The following is a 21,710-nucleotide window of genomic DNA, read 5'->3' on the forward strand; positions in this document are numbered from 1 at the left end:
GGGCTGGCCTGGTGGTGGAATGCTCAAGTTCATGTGCTCTGCTTTGGCAGCCCCGTTGGTTCAGATCCCAGGCACGGACCTACACACTATCAAGCTGTGCTGTGGCAGGCGTCCCACATATAAAATACAGGGAGATAGGCACAGATGTTAGCTCAGGGCTAAAAAGTAACTTAATAAAGATGGGTGTGGTAGGCTGAATAATGGCCTACCAAAGATGTCGATGTCCTAATCCTCAGAACTATTGATTATGTTACCTTATGTTAAAAGGGACTTAGCCGATGTGACTTGAGAGTCTTGAGATGGGGAGATTATCCTGGCCTAATGTAATCACAAAGGGTCCTTGTAAGTGTAAGAGGGAGGCAGGAAGACCAGTCAGAAAGAGGTGTGAGGACAGAAACAGGTCAGAGAGCAAAGAAGATGCTAGCTGTTTTTGAAGATGGTAGATGGGACCAAAAGCCAAGGAAGGCAGGCAATCTCTAGAAACTGGAAAAGGTAAGGAATCCATTATCCCCTAGACTTTAGAAGGAACTAGCCCTGCCAACACCTTGATTTTAGCCCAGGAAAACTGATCTCTAGAACTGCAAGATAATAAATTCCCATTGTTTTAAGCCACTAAATGTGTTACAGCAGCAATAGGAAACTAATACAGTGGGGCCAGGCATGGATCAATGATGAACTGGATTATGATAATTCCAATTGTATACCTAGGTCCTATTAACAAAAAAATTTAAACCCTTGAATGACTCCTCACTGTCTCGAAGCCAAAGCTCAACCCCTCAGCTTTGTCTAAGTCCTTAACAATATGGTTCTATAAAGCCCCTGCCCACCTCTCTGAGCTCTCAGGACCCCTACTCCACGCACTCCCTGCTCCCCCCTCCCCAAAAAACTACTATATACTTTAGCAAGGATCCTGACCTCCGTGCCCTTTTGCTGTTCCCACTGACTCCTATGAGGCTCAAGTCCCTTGTCATGTTCTCTATGGAGACTTCCAGGTTGAAATCTCCGTCACCTCCTCAAATCAACATTACAACGCTTTTGCTGCAGTTGACCACCCTTAGAGGATTAGGATTCAGTGGTACCAACAGCACAGCCGCCTGCAGAGTCCGGTCCTCAGTAACGTTTCTAGAACCAACTCTGAAGGCACTAACTGGGACCCTTAAGCTCGGGCAACAGGCTGAAAAATCTTTCCCCAACACCACCCTTCACTAAACTACAAGAGCGGGGACGAACTCAATGACGTTCTCTTGAAGACGCTTAGGTGCGGGGGGGGGGGGGGGGGGGGGGGAAGCGCACCGAGAACTGTCCTCAGTGAGAAAACATTCCACAGGGCAACAGAGCCAGTTTGAACACGGCTTTCCCCATTTTCAAGCAAGACCGCTTTCCCCGTCCACACGATGGATGTCCGTAAACAAAACCTTAAGTCTCTGCCCAAAGATTTTTTTTCACTCTAATAATTAAATAAGGGCTTTGGAGGGCATCATCACCGCACCGTACAATGACTCGATTTTAATGAAGAACTGCCCTTCTTACTCCCTTATTCGATGAGACCATGGATGGGGAAACCTCTAAAACTTGTTCATCTACAAGCAGGCTACCTAGGGTGAGAATACCTATTTGCGGGAAAACGCGCCCAGAGGACTCAGCCGACCCCTAGGAAACCCCAAGGGCCGTGGCGAGCGCAGCTCCCAGCTCACCGCCGGCCCCAGGTCCCACCAACTCCTCCGGCCCGTCGCGCGGGGCGGCGGTTGATGACCGCGGGCCGGTTGTTTTGATTAGTAGAGGAGGACCAGAAAGGCCTGCGGGCTGGGACACCAAGCGGAGTCAGAACACAGCCTTAGCCGCAGTTGAAGAAACCGCTCTGGGGCCAGTCGGAGGCGGAGCAGCAGCTCAGGATGAGCCAACTAAACAGCCTTAAAATGCCTGGAGCACTCCTAGGACAGCCCCCAGCGCGAGGCACCCTGGGACCTGTAGTTTACTTCCCGGACAGTGTTTTTTCCCACTTCGTTTCCCCGCCTTTTAACGTCGCTTTTATTCTCCCCCTCCCCTCCCAGCACGCCGACTTCCTGGTCGCCGCACGTCCTCACGTACGACTACACTACCCACAAGTCTCGTCTTCGAGTCCCAGCGCGGCGCGGGCGCCGGCCGTCTCCTTTGGCCGTCTCCTTTGGACTACAGTTCCCAGAAGTCCGCTGGAGAAGTGTTTCCCTCTTTCACTTCCAGGACCACAATTCCCAGAGACTTCGGCTGCACGGCGGTTCTCTTTTTACCCGATCTCTTCTTGAGCTGGTTGGGCTTCGGCCTGCCAGCTGGCGCACAGCGACAACGTGGTCCGTCGTGACCGGACACAGGGTTTTCTCGGCGACCCGTTTTTCTCGCCCCTCACTTGTCCCCTTTGCAGGCCGTCGCGGCTGGCCTGAGGGGTGACCTGGCGGGCCGCGCCTGCGCTCTGCCCCGTTTCCTGCCTGGCTGGTGGCGGCGGCCATTTTGTTCATCCTCCTCCTCCTCCTGCTCCTCCTGGTTGGAGCGCAGTGTCCGGAGCGGGCTGGGGGGAGAGAGCCCGAGAGCAGGGTTCGGTGCCTTTTCCTCTGTCCCCAGCCGGTGCCCGGAGCCCCCCTCCCCTTCCTCCCCACCCCCTCCCCTCCCCAGCCCTGCCCTCCCCCTTGTCCCGGGATCGCTCCGTCGCACCCACCATGATGGAAGACGACGGGCAGCCCCGGACTCTGTGAGTACCCGAGACGGGGGGTGCCAGGCGCCGAGAGGCCCGGGCGCCGCGGGACGCTGAGGGAGGGAGCAGGAGAACGGGGCCGAAGCCGGGACTCTCGGCGGCTCCCTGGCCGCGGTGGCGCGGACGCGAAGTGCATTCCTCCTCTGTCCCCTTTTCCTTGGGAAGGAAGCCCTCCCTTCCCCCAAACACAGTCACTTCCTGGGGTCTGGGGCTTGTTTCGACCTTCCCCTCTCGCGCCCTTCTTTGCACACCCTTCCCAGGCCGGGTTTCTGCACCGCAGAGGCTGTCAGGCCCGGGAGAGCTCCTGCTCTCCCTCTGCTTTGGGGGCCCTGGGCTGGGCCGAGAGCTGCGGGTCCCCACGGGGGCAGGGCCTGGTGGGGGTGGGTCTGGGGGTGGGACCGCAGCCGCATCCCTTGCGGGTCCCGTGGAATTAGCACTCACGCCCTCCACGTCCCCAGCTCCAGTCGCTCCCGGCTCTTCTCCCAAGCTGAGCTCTCCGAGGAAGCCGGACGCTCTGCGGCCACTCCAGCCCCTACTCTTTCTGCCCCACGTGCCCCCGCCCACGCTGTCAGAAACACTCGCCAAGCGCCCGCTACTTTTGAAGTGCAAATGGGATGCCTCTTGCTGCCGGAGCGTCTTTCCCTTCTTGGATAACGAAGTTTACTTTGAGCGCTACCTACGCTAGACTGACAACCAGTTGTTAAACTGCTTTTGCTCTTTTGGTGTTACCCCTTCCTAATCTGTCTGTGCTTCGAGACCTTCGGAGTTGGATAAAATGATGTCTTTATCCGCTGTTCGATGTGTGTCTTTTGAGCGCTTTTTCTTCTATCTTGCTGTTGCTTTTTACCTGAAGCTCCATCTAATGAATGAATTCCATCTTCCCACCGCTTTTTCGACTTTCCTTCCTTTCCTAATGAAGAGTGATGACTCAGCATTTGCATTCCTTTCCGGATAGTGTGGCACTCCTTTCTTTTTCCTGCATTTTTTTTTTAAGTCTGAGTAATTTCTAATAAATGTTTAAAGTTGGGCACCTCGGTTTTCCTAGCCTCTGGAAGCTCAGCACACGTACCTCGAGTACACGGAGTCAGATTGCTGCTGTGTTTTCTCTTGCCTCTGCCGGGTATTGATATGATCATAGTTCACTTGGCTCTGCTATCTGATGGGGAAATTACTTTTGGGGGGATAGATAAATGTGCGTGGATACTAAGGGAATTTGACTAGCTTCTCATCTCTTTACTCCTACCAAAGAAAGTCCGCTCAGTAAAAACAGATATCTGTATTCACTATTGATATATGTTTGGTTTTTTATTTTGCTTTTTTGGGGGGAGGGCCTTGCACTCTTTATTCGTATTTCTCTAATGTCTCACTAAAGTATTTGTCATCCTGTTTTGAGAATTCGAGGCCAATTTAAGCACATCAAATGCTTGAAGGAAAAGCCTACTTAGTAGAACTTTTATATTCATGTTTTATGCTGTCTTCCATTTCTGCCTTCTTTCCCCAGAAAAGAGAGAATTGGGACAGACTTGAACATCTGTTGAAGCCAAGACTTGGTATTTAGTTAGTGATGTGTACTTTGATGGAAGCATCTGGGAAAGCTGGATTTAGTGCCTAGCTAGCATGTGCTTAACAAAGATAAAAGTTACATTGTATCTAAGAATCTGAAATGTTATCATTGATCATAATAGCTACTGAATAATTGGTAAATTCTTCTGGCACATTTCTCGTTGACTGTACCTATCTGTTCCTTATGAGGAGGAATTCCTGGTTTTGCAGTGCTAAATAACATGCTGTTTCAGTACCTTTAATCCGTATAACTATCTTTGCATCTACCTTGTCTTCATCTCTGTCCTACCTTAGACCTTCTCCGGTAGACTAATAAGTTAACTTTGTCACATATTTCTTACCTTTACCTCCTCCCGTCTCCTGTTCTTTCTCTGGAACACACTTAAGTTGTCTATGTTTACAGTTATCGAAAAATGTGATGTGTATACATATGAGTAAAGAAATATCTTAAGCTTCTTGTACCCGTATGTCAGTACTCGTTTACTATTCTGTCTTCTTTTTCCTTCTCCCACTCTTCTCCATGGGAAGGGTTTTGTTTTTTTTGTAGACAAGGACTGCTGCATCTTCTTAAGTCTTACCCCTGCAGCACTTAGTTCACTGCCTGGAACGTAAGAGGTATCGAATGTTTTACACTGATTATACTTCTTTTCTTTAAATTAGTATTAAGTCTGTTTTTTAAAAGTCTTGATTGGTTTAAAATTATAGGCAGACATGATTGTCAGATGTGGTGCTGTCTGTTGATTTTTATTTATTTTTTAAACTTTTCAAATGTAAAATTTTGAGATAAAAGCAAATGTTTCACAATTGGGATTTTTGTCAGATTTTAACGAAAATAATGCATATTAGTTTTTTTTGTGTGTGTTCGTTTTACATATTTCTCCTCAAAGGGTTCTTTTAGATACAAGTAACACGATGAAAACTTTGAACATGACTTTAGAGGTTGATATCTAGTAGGGTTTTGTTTTGTTTATTTATGGAGGTCCTTCTTTTATTTTACACTGTGATCTGTGGATTAGGTTTTCAAGTGGTTAGTATGTTTTAAAAGAATGTGCTCTTAACAAAGCTTATCTTAAACTGTTTCCTTAAAATGCCTGTGTGTTACTAGTGAGGTTTTTTTCCTGCAGACACACACAAGCTAAGACATATGGTTCTATCATCAGAAAACAATATGGTGTTTATAGCCTAGGTAGGTCTTTAAATATTCATTACCTACAGTATTACTAATTTATTTGATGGTATTTAAAGTGGTATAGAATTTGTTGTTGAACCTAAAGTTTATTTGTCATACAGTTGCTTTAAAGGTCTGTTTTTTGATATTCTTTGTTCTCATTTAACATTTATTTTGGGGTGATGTGTATTGGGTATCTTGTGATCTAAAAAAAATAAATAAATAAACAAGATCATGCGGTATAATACTGGTGTTGGAAGTGGACTGTCTGACACCCACCTTATAGGACCAGGTTTCAGCCTTGTGTTGTGGGTGGCTTTGAGTGCAGTGATTGATCCTTGGTTTATCGGAATCTGTAACACGACATTAAATTATAATGCTGTTCTATTGTAGTTTAATTCATTTTTTCCATCTGTCTGATGCACCAAAATGAGTAGGAATTGTGGATCTGGAATTATACCATGTTATGCAATACCATGTTTAAGGCTGTTCTTTTTTCCTGATGGAGGCTCGCTCAAAAGAGGGAAAAAAGCCAGTGATATAGAGTATAATCTGAACATCTAAGGGCAATAGCAGAAGAAAATACTATTAAATCCCATTATAAAATTTACTAGCTATACATACATGGATTTGGTTACATTGTGTCTGCAATTATGCCCCTCGTTCAATTTAATCATATTTTCTGTTTTCTTTAAAGTGTATGTGTGTCGATATCCCTCATGTAGTTGGTCGATTGACTTGTATCTCCTGCACCTTTCTTCTGATCTGCCTCCTTCCTAGAATGAAATACTGACAAATTGAGTAGTTCGTTAAAGGCCCATTGAAGGATATTGTTGCAAAATCTTCTCTTATATAGGAACTTGTCAAGAACAAAAGCAAAAATGTTACTTTCATAGAAATTTAGCCATAGTATCTTGTTGTAACACAAGTGCTGGCAATTTCAGCTGGGGTGGGGCTCCTCTTTTCAGGGTGAGAATGCATTCAGTGTTGAAAAAGTGTGATTAGTCTTCTGAAAGGCATGATGTTCTTAACTTAAAATTCTGTCCAGTTGGACATAGGAAGTAGTTTGGCAATGTGAACTTTTGCCCACTGTGAAACTGCCAAGTTTCTAGTCTCAATTTGGATTTTAACCCTGATACTAGAGATAAAGGCATCATTTTCCATTTTTAATGCTTTAGTTCCTACAGTTCTTGTTCTTAAAAGACAAAATAGACCTAAGGTATGCCCTTTTTTACTTGAGTGAAAAATCGTTTTGGAATTTCCTAAGTGTTTCCTCTTTGAATTGACCTCCCAATACAAGAGTTTGAGCCATTTGTCTTTTTCTGTTATTTTGTATATGTTCTTCAAATAGAAATTTTATGTTTACACACTTGGAACTTTAGAATATGTTGGCTATTTCATAACCAGAGCAGAAAGAAAGTGAAGTGTAGAAACTATAACTTAGAAAGAAAACAGATATCATTTCAGCGTACTACCAAGAGCTGTTCTTACCAGATCGAGTGTTAAACATTTGTCTTAAATATTTTTGTTAGTATTTATTTTGGGACAGAATTTGGGACATAATTTTATGATAATGTAGAGGTACTTAAGTTGTAAAGTACAATATTTTAAAGCTATAAAATATTTATGGTTATGAATGAAGGCGTATGTAAATGAATGAATTATAGAACTCTGAGTAAAGGAAAAGGCAATCTGTCATTTGGGTAAAATTAGGTGAAATTATATCCTTTTTATCATGGTAAATTAAGATGTTCTTCGTGTTATTATTTAAGGCCTTTTTTATGTTAGTTTTTGGAGTTTAGTTGGCTGTTTACCACTGAAGTTTCAGTGGAGATATTTGAAACATAGGAAACCTTAAAACTGGATTTTTCTCTAAGTGTTTCATGACATTCTAAACTTAGAGTAACATTTTGCTCTTTGGCATCAGTGCTTGAAATGTAAATTAATATAACTACATGTGCCTCTAGAAATTCTTCAGAATCTATAACAGATTGGAAATAGGTTGACTTGGAATAAAAATCTTATGAAACAGTAACAGCTTTAATTGTGACTCTTAGATTTGGAAGGTAGTTAATGCCCTTGCAGTTTTTCCTGAACAAATTAATGTTTAAATAGTAATACAAATTTAAAACTATGTAAATCATTTAAGATTTGTTATATTAAAATGATAATTCTGTTTTAACTTTGTTACTAGTTAGCTTCAGTGCATGAAAATCCGTTTTAGCCGCTCTTCTTGTATTCTCTTAGAAATGAGCTAACTAGCACTTTAGGTTAGATGGGTATAACACTTAGGAGACCAGGTAACTTGTTCATTTTCCTTATAGATAGGTCTACCTTATACAAAAATAAATTATTCCATGGATACAGGCTCGAAACCCCTATGAGTTAAAAAGGGACGGGCAGTTGTCTGGCCAGCTCATAATCCTGTAACCTTTCACTACTGCTGGAAAAAGTGTGTCACTTCATGGCCTGCTGATGGGTCTGCTCTACTTTAAGTATAAGGAAAAGATGGCATAGTGGACCTAAACCAATTTGTCACGGGTTTAGTCTTCTGTTTAAGTAACATTGCACTTGTGTTTCAGTTCTCGAGCGTGTAAACTAAAATTACTGTTAGTGCCTGTTCCAGTGACATTCTTAGCTGAACTGGAAAATTGCTACTCATTCTTAATCAGATAATTTTTTTTTTTTTTTTACACTTAACCTTACCTTTCTCAGTCTGTTTTTCTCTTTCAGAGTGTTCCATCATAAAGCCGTTATATATTTAATATGGTAACCATAGATGCAAGGCTTATTTTGGTCTCAGTACTCAGTTTCCAGATGTTATATATTATAGTTAGGAAAATAAAACTACGTCCTTTTACTTTCCAGAAGAAACTATGTTAATTTTACAGATATTGTTTGGTTTATGAGATTGTTCATAACAGATGTGAATTTTAGGAATTATACACTGAGTACCAGAAAGACTTAAAAGTTTGGCAGTTTATTAAGGTAAATTAAGATAAATCTGGGGTACAAGAGAAATCAAGATGACTATTTCTAGGGAGTGGTGTTCCTTTTTTTTTTCTTTTTTTTGTTTGTATTTTAAATTTCTTATATAAAATACATATTTGTAATTTAACTACAATATAATTCGTAATTAAAGAAAAAAATCCTGAATCTTTGAATATGCATAGTCAAAAGTATACCTGGATTTATCTTAAATTTACTCTGAATTTCTAAGGAAATCTACATTTGTTGTCTACATAAAGATACATTTTGTTGATTCTGATGCATTTTAGACCTAGGAACTTTTATAATTTTGCCCTGCTCTCCTGAAACAAAACAGTGGAGACACATCGTCAATAACAGTCTCATTTAGCAAGACAAAACAAAACCCTCCAATCTCTGTGCGTTTTGCTATGACTTTAATTCTGTTCTTTGTTCATGTAGTTGCTTTGGTTGAGCGTCTAAGAGAAACTCACCTTATATCTATATTAGATATAATATATCTCTGTGATTCTTTTTGATCAGGTGTTTTAGTGAATATTTGTGGTATTATTTGTGTGTATGTTATACATTATTTTAAATTGTGTTTCCCGTCTAGAAATTGGAATTATCTTGAGGCTGGTTTAAATTCTTATTCTAACAAGATGAAAAAAATGGTATATAGGATACACAATAGTATGCTTTTGAGGTATGCAAGGTCACGTTGGTTTGTTGTTTATGAAGTCTGATGAAGTGGTATTTTAGCGGCCTAAGAACAATTGTTGCTTTCCTAAGTAAGGGTTAATCTTACTTTCTTAGGATCAGGTTTAATTGGAAAAATTTTATTGAAGACAGGAAGTTAATATGAAATAAAAGGTGATGAGTTAAATGATAACGTGTTAAAACCAGAAGCTGAAGGAAAATTGCTGATAATGTTGTTTTTTCCCTTCTTGTACAGATACGTAGGTAACCTCTCCAGAGATGTGACAGAAGTCCTTATACTCCAGTTATTCAGTCAGATTGGACCCTGTAAAAGCTGTAAAATGATAACAGAGGTAAGGTCTTCCCAGTTCCACCTGCTGACAGCGTGATGTTTAATATTTTGAGATACATGAGTTTATTAGTATCAATTTTAAATATCATTTTAAGCCTCAAGTTATTCTGATGGAGAGATTCATGTTTGTTTTGTTGACTTATTACTTTGATTTGGCTGACAAACGGTTTAGTATGGAGTTTTATTTGAGAAGACAAAGTTTCTGTGCTCTTAGTCTCAAATGGTCATTCTTCGTGATGTAGTTATCTTCAAGTGATTCTGCTTGTAGAAAGTTGTTAGAGCTTATCTCAGAGTGTTGAAAAACTAGGTGATATTTCATACAATTCTACTAAGAATGTTCCCTGTTGAGATAGTATATATTTAAAGGTTAGGAATTGTTGTATGTAAGAGAACATTAGATTATTATGTGCATAGTGCAGCACCAAGCATCTTGTGTGTTTTTTCTAAGTGCTAATGACTGAGCAGCTTTATGTAGATAGGAATTTAAATTGTTAGAGTAATAATTTTGTTTTCCTTTTTTCAAAGAAAACTTACTTTTTATACTTTCCTGGTTAACACTGTGTAGCAGTGCCCAGTGACTTGTGTTTCAGTTTGTTTTCTTCCTTTTTGTTTATTCATCAACACATTTTTTTGGACTGTTTACTGTGTACGAGATACTACGGTAAGTGCTAGGGATACAGTGGTGGGTAGGACACTTCTTGGCCCCATAGAATTTTACAGTCTAATAAGGGAGACAGAGGAGTTAATAGGCACTAACGATATAGGATAATAAATGCTGCGGAATCACAGCTTCAAATACTGTGGGAGCACATTGGTCCAGTACAATCTTAGGTCGGGGGAGGCTTCTTAGAGGAGTCAGTGTCTAGGCTGAAACCAAAAAGGGTAGTAATGGAAACTGGATAGAAAGAAATTCAAGGAAGAAGGGATTGCAGATAGAAGAATGTTGCTCCAGTCTGGTAGACAGAGAGAGCAGGAGTGCTTGAGAGAGAAAGAGAGGGAAAGATAGAAACCATAGCATGGTTGGAGTTTGGAATAGGATTAGTCATAAGAGATGCCAGGAGATGAGGCAGGAGTGTTCAGCAGGGGCCACATGCTCTGTTAAGGGGTTTGTGTTATAACCTGAGACAGAGGGGAGCTTTTAAAAGTCTGTTAAGCAAATTAGCCTTTTGATTTTTCCTAAGTAATGATATTCATTCTATTCTGGTATATTCTCTCTTCTTTCCTTCTTGTCTTTGATTATTTATTCATTCGTTCTTTCATTAATCAGAAATTTACTTTGTGCTAGGCACTATTTAAAACACTGGGGATATAATGGAGAGCCAGACAAACGAGGTACCTGTGAGTTTACGTATTAGTGAGTGTATTATTAATAAACAAATAAACAAGATAATTCCAGGTAGGAATGAGAGCTATGATGAGAATAAGACAGTTCTGTGATGATGGTTGGAGGTTTGGTGCTATTTAGGTTAGGTGGTGAAGGAAGATGTCGTCTTTTCGAGCTGAAAGAGAGGAATAACAAGATAGTGCCATCTATGTTAAGAGCTGGAGGCAGAGGGAACCCCAAATAAAAAGGCCTTGAGTTGCTAATGAGCTTGGTGTATTTGAGGAAGCAAAACCCAGGATGGCTGGAGCCTGGTGAGTGGAGGGGAGTGGTGGGAAATGAATCTAAAGAGGTAGGCAGGCAAGGTTTGGAATTACCTAGGGCAGTACAGACCACGACGGAGTTTGGATTTTAGTCTGGTTGCAGTGGGGTTTTAAGCAGGGTAATTAGGTACTCTGATTTGTGTTTTTAAGATGACTCTATTTGGAAAATGACTTTTGCATGGAGAATGGATTATAGAGGGCAAGAATGGAAGGAGGGAAGCCAGCTGGATTTATTTCATTAGTCTAGGTGAGACACGATGGGGGTCTGTTCTTTAGAGTGGTAGCGTAGAAATAGAGGTAGATAAATTTGGGATATATTTTGGAGGTAGAATCAATAGGACTGGATTGGCTCTGGGACATAAAGGAAAGGAAGACATCAGGAAGGACCCTGAAATTCTTGTTTGCAATTGTGTGGATGATAATGCTATTTATTTGCTAAAATGGGCATGACAGAGGGAGGCCCAGGATGGATGGGGGGATTGATGGGAATCAGGAGTTGTGTTTTGGCAATGTTAAATTTAACATTAGACATCTAAATGGACATTGTATGGAGGCAGTCGGGATAAACTAGTTTGGAACTCTAGAGAGATCAGTGCTAATGATACCAGCTTGCAGTGGTACTTGAAGCCATGAGACTAGGTGAGATCTAGAGAGAATGCTGAGAGAGAAGAATAGAGGGGCCTAGTTCTGAACCTTGGAGCATCTCCACACTTAGAGTGACATTTAGAGTTTGAGTTAAGGAGGAAGAATTATCTTTTGAAAGATCTTCCAATGAGGAAACAGGAAAACCAAGAGAGTAGGGTGGAATCTAAAGGAGAATATTTAGAGGAGGAGGAGAATTGTCAACTGTTTTGAATTCTGCTTGAAAGTCAAGATGAGGACAGAAGAGGGATCACAGAGGTGGCAAGGAGGTTGTTGGTGAGCTCAATACAAATTTTCAGGGGCCTGATTGGGTTGGCAGCTGACTGGAGTGGGTTTAGGAAAAAATGGGATGTGAGAAAATAGAGAGAGTCACTAGAAAATTTTTGATAAAGATTTATTTTAATAGTATTTTTTAAAAACCTGTGTGTACAATCAGCTGTTTGAGAGGTAGAGGGATTTGAAATGAATTTTCATAATTTATCCATATTCTACAACTCCTACATTTGAACTTGTAAATAGTTTAAAATCTCGTATTTCTCTGTCTTGACATTTATGTCATCCAACAAAAATTGGTGACAACACTAAGGTAAGGACACAGTTGATTTTCAGAGTGTCACTTGGTGGTGGTAGATACATGGGAAGTTTCCAAAGGGCATGAACTCCAGTACAGACTATACAGGCATTTATTTTCCTTTCATAAATTTCATTTCAGTATATGAAAAATCCTTTTTTCCCTGTCGTATGGTTTTTTACTTTAGATATTGTTTACTTTAGATTCTAGCTTTCCCTATATATTATAATAACATGTATATATCGATTCAAAGGCAAACATTAGAAAAATTTTAACATTTCTGGCAGTTGGAATGTGACAAAAATCAGTGGTGTCTTAGATGAAATGCAGTGTGATGTGAATATATAAATGTGTGTGTGTGTGTCTGTGTACATGAACTACATGCATTGAATAGGATCTGGCGTACTACTAGGTACATAAACTTGAAGTCTGTATACATGAGTAGACTAGTTTACTAAAACCGGTTTTCATAGATCTACCATTGCACCCCTGTATATTTTGCTACAATTATCAGTGTTTTCCTTAGAGACCATCAGGGCAGAAGAGGTAGGAGTAAAAGGAATAATTGAGTAGCACAGTTTTAGCTTATTTATCTTTAACTCCTTTCTTCAGTGAATGTCACTGGTAAGTTGAACTCTTTTACAAGAAGAAATTTAAGTACCTATTTTTATTTGGAGTCTTTTCTCCCATTTCCTTTCTCTACCTCATAAGAAGAGTGTTCATATGGCTACGACAATAGAATTTTGTACGAGAGCCCATAGTTTTCTTGTTACTATTAATGATCATACTTTTTTTTTCCCTCAAGGAAATGCCTTCTGGTTGCTTTACCACTATTGTTTTAGACGTCTTACTTTGGATTTTTCTTCTAAAACTTTGCTGGAATGAAAAACAGTGGTTGTTGAAAAGATCTTTATTTTATCTGGTATTTTTATCCCTTGTAAGCGCAACTAGAATTCCACACTTTAAATATTCTTTTTTTAGGACATTTCACATTGAACAGTGATGAATGTTTTTGACTTTACATGAAAAATATATTTGTACAGTTGTGTAGCTATTCAGTATAGATTGTAATTTTATAAAATTCTTTTCCGTTTTGGTTGTTAGGTGATATGCTTGCTATAACTTAGGTAGTACTACTTGCTTTCTCATTGTCTTTAGAAATACCCATTGGCCAACTACTGTCAGGCATGGTGGTTTAGATTATAGTAGTAAAGATTTCTTATATTGGTGTTTTTGTGATATAAAATTGTAGCTTTGTGCTGAAATATTTTATTCAGACACATTTTCAGAAATTCTCTTCTTGATCACTAGTGTACTTTTCTGGTCTTTGGAAGACCAAATTCAAAGTATATAGAATCTCCAGTGCATTAGAGTATTTTGAAAGATAGGGAATTCGTTTCAATAGCTGGTTATAAATCTGAAATTTTTCTGTTTTTATTCTCATTCCTTCCTTACCCAGAAAAGAAATACATAGTCTTGCTTCATCATATGTAGTACTAATCCTTTTTTCAATGAGGAGTAAAGTTTGTAAAGTTGGTTCATTTCTGTATTTTTTTATAGTCATGGGATACAGTTTATGAAGGATTATGATGCATAAATAGAATTCATCCTTTTGAAAATAATGTTGGGAGAGAAGAGCAGTGGTAAGGAGTGGTCCTTATCTCTCAAATCTGAACTCGAGGTTTTGTTTGGTCTACTGTAAACTTCTGTTTTATCTTTAACATAATTTGCCAGAATTCTATGTTTTGATTTAATACTGATAGTCATGATTCTATACTGTTTTTGAGTTCTGTTTGAGTACATCAGTATTCTGAGGTGCACAGTCAGGTGTAGCTGTAAATCTTATTTTTAAAGTGTTAGGCTTTCATAAGCTTATGCAATCTCACCTTGTACATTCCTAGCTGTCAGTAATGTTTTTTCCTGGATTTTCTTCTCAGCAACCCGATAGCAGAAGGGTCAACTCTTCTGTTGGATTTTCTGTTTTGCAGCATACAAGCAATGACCCATATTGCTTTGTGGAATTTTATGAACACAGAGATGCAGCTGCTGCATTAGCTGCTATGAATGGGAGAAAAATTTTGGGAAAGGTAAGATCAAAGAATGATGGCACCTTATGAGTATATGTATTTGCATGTCGGATTAGTGGTTTTCTTTCTTAGCAAGTTTTTAAGCAAATATGCAGCTCTGCCAAGTGATGTTTTTGCTTTATTCAGCCTAGTACTTTTTCAAAGATAATCCTGCTTGATAAGTGATTTAATAAGTGGTAAGTGTTATGATTCATAATGACATGCCTAATAATTTCATTAAATATAATCTTTATTTTTAGGAGGTCAAAGTAAACTGGGCAACAACACCAAGTAGCCAGAAAAAAGATACTTCCAGTAAGTACTACCGCTGCGTTGTAACGTGGAAGAGTTCTGAGTGATCCTGGCAGCGCCTCCAACATGAACAGGGTCTCTTCCCTTAGTGTTGCCTGAAAAAGGGTTAGGAGCTGACTTCCTGAGGATTTGATTACCAAATGCTTTGATTTCAGATCACTTCCATGTGTTTGTTGGGGATTTGAGTCCAGAAATAACAACAGAAGATATTAAATCAGCATTTGCCCCCTTTGGTAAAATATCGTAAGTATCATAATCAATACTATACTCAATAGTGATAGGCAAAATTGTATATGATTAACTTGTATCAGAATTAAGATTTTCTTTCCCTAGTTAGTGTGATTTTTTTTGTTGTTTATTTGTTTGGTTTATTTTTTTGATTAGTAGATGTTGTTGAAAATGTTAATGTCATTTCAGTGTTTTGGGGTCTTGTTTTCATCTAATCTTGTGTATAATATGTTAAAAAATTTTAAGTGATTCTGTTTGTTATCTCTGAAGCAAATGTTTGGGTAGTAAAACCTATTATAAAGTCCAGCTTTTTGTCAAATGTTTTAAAAATTTGGTGGTTAAAGATAATGAGTTAAAAATAAATGTGATTTATACTGTGTATTAAACTTTTATAGGAGGAGTTTATAAATGGGGGAAAGTAGGTAAATCCTTGGGTATATTGTGGTTAAATTGGAAATGTACATGTTTAATTGTAATGAGAAATGTGTTTTGATATTTTAGCTGAAAAGTAATATTCTTATAGTATTAAAATGTTTCAGTATGTGAACCATAAATGTGGGATTAATCGGTAGACGTTTTGTTGTTAGTGTCATTTGAATCTGCTAGTTAAGGCCAAATGTGGTTTGATTTTTAACAAAGTTTATGCTCTAATTTCACTGTATGTTACTTGATCAAATATATGGAAAAATTAAAAGTGGTTACAAGTTCTATAAAATGTTTATCACAATTTATCTTTCTGATTAAAATCAGTTTGATTTTATGTATTTATTTCCTGTAGATTTGAGTTAAATGTTTTAGTACTACTTTACAGGAATATGTTTCAACTAAGAACAACAATATTTTTCTCTATTCAATTTGTTGTTCTGTAGATTTAATTTATTTGAAAGAAAGATTTAATTCTTAATTTTCTATTTTGGTATTTGCTTTGCTTTTTAATCTCTAAATGTGGTAAGTAGTACTGTTTTAAAAATCAGTATAAAAAATAATACAGGTTGCTGTTTTTCAATCTTTATTTATACCTGAGACCTGCAGTTTTTCTAAAGTCCAAGTCACAATTAAAAGTAATAGCATTCTGGTTATTTTGCAGAATTGCTCATAAGAATGGACAGGATCTTGAAGGCTAACTGCAAGGAACTGTGCACACTGGAACTCAGTTGTAGATTTTTTTCTCATTTCTATTTATTCTTATTATACATTATTTATATATACATATTTTAGTATTTACATTTTAACATTCTATATTCAGTGGAGTTCTATATTTCCAATCATTTTAACTTACTCACTAAAATTTCTGTGTAAATTTGTTGTTTTCGTACTGGTGTGCTTAGCATTGTTGTTAGTTTTTTATTCTCCTTTCTTAAATTTCTGAAAATGTCAATTTTTCAAAATTTACAGCTGCCCAAACTCCAAAATGATGGTAGAGAATTGACCAAGAAAAATAAAGAAATCTGTTAACAGGCCATGTATGCCTTTTTAATTCCTATTTTTTCCTCTTTTTCAATTTTTTAATATTTCATATATTTTGTATCACTAGGCAGAAGACATTTAACTATTTAGAGATTGCATGGTAAAGTAGTTAGCATTGTTACAGTAATTTATAGAACCAGTAAACCTTAGAGGACACTAGCCAATAGAATATTAGAAAAGGAAAATATTGTTCCTATTAATCTTCAAATTTGAGCATTTAGTTTAGAAAGTACAGGCTATTTGATTAGGTTGCATGTTTATTACATGTTTTTGTCCTACTGCTTTTTTCTAACAGGTAAAGAAGCGTTAGGGAGAGTTCAGGAATGGCTGTAGTTAATTAGGGCTAACTGGAATTTTATTTAAAAAAATGCTCACAATACAGTGTGTGTGGTTCCTTTTAGTTTTTATTTTGAGGATGACTCTTACTTCCCTCATTTAGCTGTGCTTCTTTTCACAGGGATGCCCGAGTAGTTAAAGACATGGCAACTGGAAAATCCAAAGGCTATGGTTTTGTATCTTTTTATAACAAACTGGTACGTTCTTCTCAAATTTAATACAAAATTTAGTCATTAATCTGAAACTTGAAGAATACTCTTGGATCTTAACTGTGAACAAAACTTATATGTAATTTTGTCTGTTTGAATATAATCCATTCTTTTTTCACGAGCTTGGAAATAGCTGGGAAAAGTTAGGCTGATTATAAGGAAGAGTATTAAAGTTGCATTTATGCTTAGGTGAAGGTAAGATGTATAAGTAAAGCTCAAGCTAATGAGCTAATCTCCAAATTTGGAGAGAAGTTAAATTATATTTAGTCTTAACCATGAAAATCTTAGTTTTAATTTTTTAATTATCCGTATTTTTATAGCTGGGATGTTAATGACTACAACAAATTATGTAAATGAAAATATAAGCAATTCATCTTGGTTTTTGCATGTATTCTTTAAGAAAGAGGTACCAAAATAGCGAAGCATTTGCATTAACTGTAACGTCAGATAACAAAATGAGCTTTGGTATTAGCATTTAGCACAGTTTCAGCAATGTAAATTATCTACATTTTATTGAAGAAGTAAGATAAAGGACAGGAGTCTACTCTTTGCTTAGCTTCATTGCAAATTCGCATTAATTCTGATAATCTAAACTCATTTTTTATTGACAGCAATTTTATAGCATTCTAAATCATAATGCAGAAGTCTTCCATCTTAAAATGAGTTGTTAATCTTGTGTCATAGTAATAATCCATTGCTACTAGAATATAGATTTTTAGGGGTAGGTGATTTAGACCTTAATATTAGAGTTTTTATATATTCTTCAGTAAAAGTTACATCACAGATCAACTGTAAAATTAAGATATTTGAAGACAACTTTGTCTTGTGGAATTTTCTGCTTTCTTTTAATCAGTAGGATTGTGATTTTTTCCTTGCGTATTTGAATTATGATAAATTTTCTTTGATGCTTAAGCGCTGTCCTGGTATTGAAATCTGTAAATAAAAATAGCTTTTATGATCCCTCAAGTTCAAAGCATTTTCTTTGTGATGTTAAGTTCAGTTTTGTTTGTTTAGAATGCTTAGTGAATTCATTTACTGATGAGATTGATTGGATACAGCAGTGCCAGCATTTTATTTCATTTTACTAGGTCTTATGTATCACTGTTTCCTGTGTTTATAATTGCTCTTTCTCTCTCTTTTTTCTCCATAGGATGCAGAAAATGCAATTGTGCATATGGGAGGTCAGTGGTTGGGTGGTCGTCAAATCAGAACCAATTGGGCCACACGCAAACCACCTGCACCTAAAAGTACACAAGAAAGTAAGTTATGTCTACTGTATACGTTCAAATTATGAGTACTTCACAAAATCGTGTGTTAGTGTAGTCTTAATTTCTTAAAGTTTAAATTTTATTAGCATTGCATGATTCATTTCATCTTGAATTTAATTATCTAAAAGTAATTGGGGAGCCGGCCTGCTGGCGCAGCGGTTAAGTTCACACGCTCTACTTTGGTGGCCTGGGGTTTGCTGGTTCCAGATCCCGGGTGTTGACCTACACACTCCTTATCAAGGCATCCTGTGGCAGGTGTCCCACATAAAGTAGCAGAAGATGGGCAAGGATGTTAGCTCTGGGCCAATCTTCCTCAGCAAAAAGAGGAGGATTGATGGCAGATGTGAGCTCAGGGCTAATCTTCCTCAAAAAAAAATTAAAAAGTAAATAAAAATAAAAGAAATAATTGGGCTTCGATATAAGTATATTTGGAGCTGTGAATCAGCTGATTTTATAAATCAGATCATAGCATCAAGAAAAAAATTCTATTTTCTCCCCCAGTGAGGCATATCTTAATAGTATTGTAGTAATCAGTTTTATACTGTATAACTGTCGATGTTTTTTTTATTCTCTGCTTGTAGATAACACTAAGCAGTTGAGATTTGAAGATGTAGTAAACCAGTCAAGTCCAAAAAACTGCACTGTGTACTGTGGAGGAATTGCTTCTGGGCTGACAGGTGTGGCGTTTGGGTGTCTGGTCTCTCTGGAGCTTCCTCACTGTTAGTATCAGTTTCATGATAAACAGCCTTAAATATTTTATTTGTATGTTTTTGTTTTTCAGATCAGCTTATGAGACAGACATTCTCACCATTTGGACAAATTATGGAAATAAGAGTTTTTCCAGAGAAGGGCTATTCATTTGTCAGGTAAAATTCTACCTGTAGTATTATCACCCTTACATTCGATCCATTCCTTTGTCATCTTATTTGATTCCCTCAGGTATCAGAGTTGGTTATTTTATTACTTCTTTGCAACGTCGAACTTTACCTACATGATGTACTTTAGGAAAATACCAAGTTGACAGTTATAAACTAATGTGTTTCTGTATTATTTACTATGTTAAGTTTTTAAAAAAATCAAAGACAAGAAACCTTTTTATCGTCCTCTCAGATTTTCAACCCATGAAAGTGCAGCCCATGCCATTGTTTCGGTGAATGGTACTACGATTGAAGGACATGTTGTTAAATGCTATTGGGGTAAAGAATCTCCTGATATGACTAAAAACTTCCAACAGGTAATTCGATTTTTCATAGCACTTTTTAAGGTTTCCATCTTACATATCTACATAAAAGCTTTAGAAACTGTAAAATAAACAAAAAAGTAAAGCATATAGCTGCTTTCAGTTGATTTTATTAATGCTATTTCAAAAGTGATTATTTTGCGGTATTAACTGAATCTTAATACTTTCTTTTCACAGGTGTCACCACCCCAATAAACTTAGACAATGATAAATAACAGAGTCCTATTCACATAAGGGTGCTTACTTAGTTTTTCTCTTCCTTGTCTCCCACTTTCTTCAAATACTGTGTTTCTTACTTGTTCCCTAAAATATTAATTTGCTTTTTCCTAGGTTGACTATAGTCAGTGGGGCCAGTGGAGCCAAGTTTATGGAAACCCACAACAGTATGGACAGTATATGGCAAATGGGTGGCAAGTGCCACCTTATGGAGTATACGGGCAACCGTGGAATCAACAAGGATTTGGAGTAGAGTAAGTTTGGGTTTTTCCAATATAGAAATAGATGTGGTTCTGACAAAAGAAACTAGAAAATGTGTTTTCTTAGGGAGAATTTATTTAAATTAAATACATTGAACTATTTGGCATTATAAGCATTGTAGAAACCTTATGAAAAGTGATTTATGATGCTAAAAATTTGCTTTCTATTACCTAGGTGAAAAGGGAGGTTGGGGTAACATTTGGTGTGTCCTACTATCTCTATAAGCAGTTGGTAAAATTTGATTTACATTTTTTCCCTACATTTCTAATATGCTATTTTATCTACGTGTTTATTTTTGCATGGAAAAGATCTTTGTCTAGATATGTTCAGAAATTTAATGATTTATACCTGTTGGCTGTGTGAGAAGTCACAGAGATTAATGTCTTACAAAGTAGCGTGCTTTTCTTCCTTTGTTGATAGAATGGGTTGGTCCCTTACACGTGTTTTTCCCCTAGGCCAGCTCAGACCTTTATTTTCACTGGTTCCTTCTTCCGTCTCTTTCCAGTATGAACTTGTGTTTTTAAAATTTCTTTTAAATTGATAAACCATGTGTGCAGTATATGATGGGTGTTGAATCATCTGTCATTTTTTAAAAAGTCAGTTTTGAGATACTCTTCAGAAAAGTCATTGTGTTAAGTTGTGGTTAACAGAAATTGAAGAACTTGAAATAGATTTTCTACATGTGTGGATATATATCATTTCTTTACTCTCTGTTACTGTAGGTATGTTAATTTGTCATTGTCTATTCTATGATTAGGGTCTGCTTGATTTTTGTATAAATGTATAGGTAACTTTTTCTTTGTGTTTGCTGAAGATTTTTTTTTTTTCCTTCCAAGTCAATCACCTTCTGCTGCTTGGATGGGTGGATTTGGTGCTCAGCCTCCCCAAGGACAAGCTCCTCCCCCTGTAATACCTCCTCCTAACCAAGCTGGATATGGTATGGCAAGTTACCAAACACAGTGAGCTGGGACTCTAAACAAAATTGTAATTCATGATAGCTTCAGTTTCCTGTGACACTCTGAAGACATGAAAGTAGACATCGGAAAATGAAAATATTTATTTTAAAAATTGAAATGTTTGGAACCTTTAGCACAGCTTTGCTTTGGTGAAGGACACATGTCTTCTAGTTCTGCCTTTTTAAGTTTTTGTTCATGATGGATATGAACATGATTTTTCTTTGTGTACAAAAACTAAAATAAAGTCAATAAAGACAAGTCTGACTACAAATTTTGATATAATAGGAGAAATGGGTAATACCTTTTGATTCTTAGATACTATTCCATTTTTATCTTGCTGTTCAGTATTTTAACTCACTGTGTTTTTAAAAGAGCAAAAAAGGGAGGATCGTGAAAAACTGGGAATCACATATAAGTTCATCCTGAACCTTGATACTCCCCTCCCCTCCCCTGAGGTGGACCACATTTGAAGTCAGCAGAAAAAAGTGTGATATTGAGAAGAAATGCATGATTTTGGAGTCGCTTTGGAGGAAATACTTACTTTCTCTGTGACTAAAGAAACTGAAGCCAGACTGACAAAGAAATTTTGCAGCCTAAATAAGGAACAGCGTTGTCTGAGTTACTTGAGCGAATGTTGGTGGTCCACATTGACATATTTTTAAAACTTTAAAAAGTGTTGATTATTAAAACTGTAGCAAATTACATTTCATTTTGGGGGGAAATTCCAAGTATGGTGTTTGTATTAAAGTCAGACAGTCATACTTGTGCTTTTACATGAAGTTTAAATGATATACATTGTAAATATTGAATAACTCCAGTG

At 37.6% G+C, this 21,710-nt stretch overlaps 1 protein-coding gene and 1 long non-coding RNA gene across 11 annotated transcripts; one reads left to right on the forward strand and one right to left on the reverse strand.

The window, feature by feature from the left end:
• Nucleotides 1–1,341: 1,341 nt before the first annotated feature.
• LOC139077755 (uncharacterized) lies at nucleotides 1,342–3,263 on the reverse strand. Its single transcript, XR_011530210.1, has 2 exons — nucleotides 3,167–3,263; nucleotides 1,342–2,542 (listed from the first exon to the last, which is right to left on the reverse strand). It is a non-coding gene; the product is annotated as an uncharacterized lncRNA (long non-coding RNA).
• On the forward strand, nucleotides 2,209–21,148 carry TIAL1 (TIA1 cytotoxic granule associated RNA binding protein like 1). 10 transcript variants are annotated; one of them, XM_070585980.1, is made up of 14 exons: nucleotides 2,541–2,722; nucleotides 3,184–4,903; nucleotides 5,413–5,474; nucleotides 9,379–9,475; nucleotides 14,269–14,418; nucleotides 14,658–14,712; nucleotides 14,865–14,952; nucleotides 16,862–16,937; nucleotides 18,100–18,208; nucleotides 18,799–18,894; nucleotides 18,999–19,083; nucleotides 19,328–19,451; nucleotides 19,788–19,927; nucleotides 20,771–21,148. In XM_070585980.1, exons 4-14 carry the CDS (start codon nucleotides 9,464–9,466, stop codon nucleotides 20,895–20,897), a joined length of 1,062 nt encoding a protein of 353 aa, XP_070442081.1. In that variant the 5' UTR covers nucleotides 2,541–2,722; nucleotides 3,184–4,903; nucleotides 5,413–5,474; nucleotides 9,379–9,463; the 3' UTR covers nucleotides 20,898–21,148. The 10 variants fall into 10 exon arrangements, with proteins under 10 accessions (XP_070442346.1, XP_070442081.1, XP_070442283.1 ...); XM_070586182.1 differs by having other exon boundaries at nucleotides 14,320–14,418; XM_008525665.2 differs by lacking the exon at nucleotides 2,541–2,722 and having other exon boundaries at nucleotides 4,227–4,275; nucleotides 4,836–4,903.
• The last annotated feature ends 562 nt before the right edge of the window (nucleotides 21,149–21,710 follow it).

Source organism: Equus przewalskii, chromosome 1 (assembly GCF_037783145.1).
Source record: "Equus przewalskii isolate Varuska chromosome 1, EquPr2, whole genome shotgun sequence".
Taxonomy (NCBI): domain Eukaryota; kingdom Metazoa; phylum Chordata; class Mammalia; order Perissodactyla; family Equidae; genus Equus; species Equus przewalskii.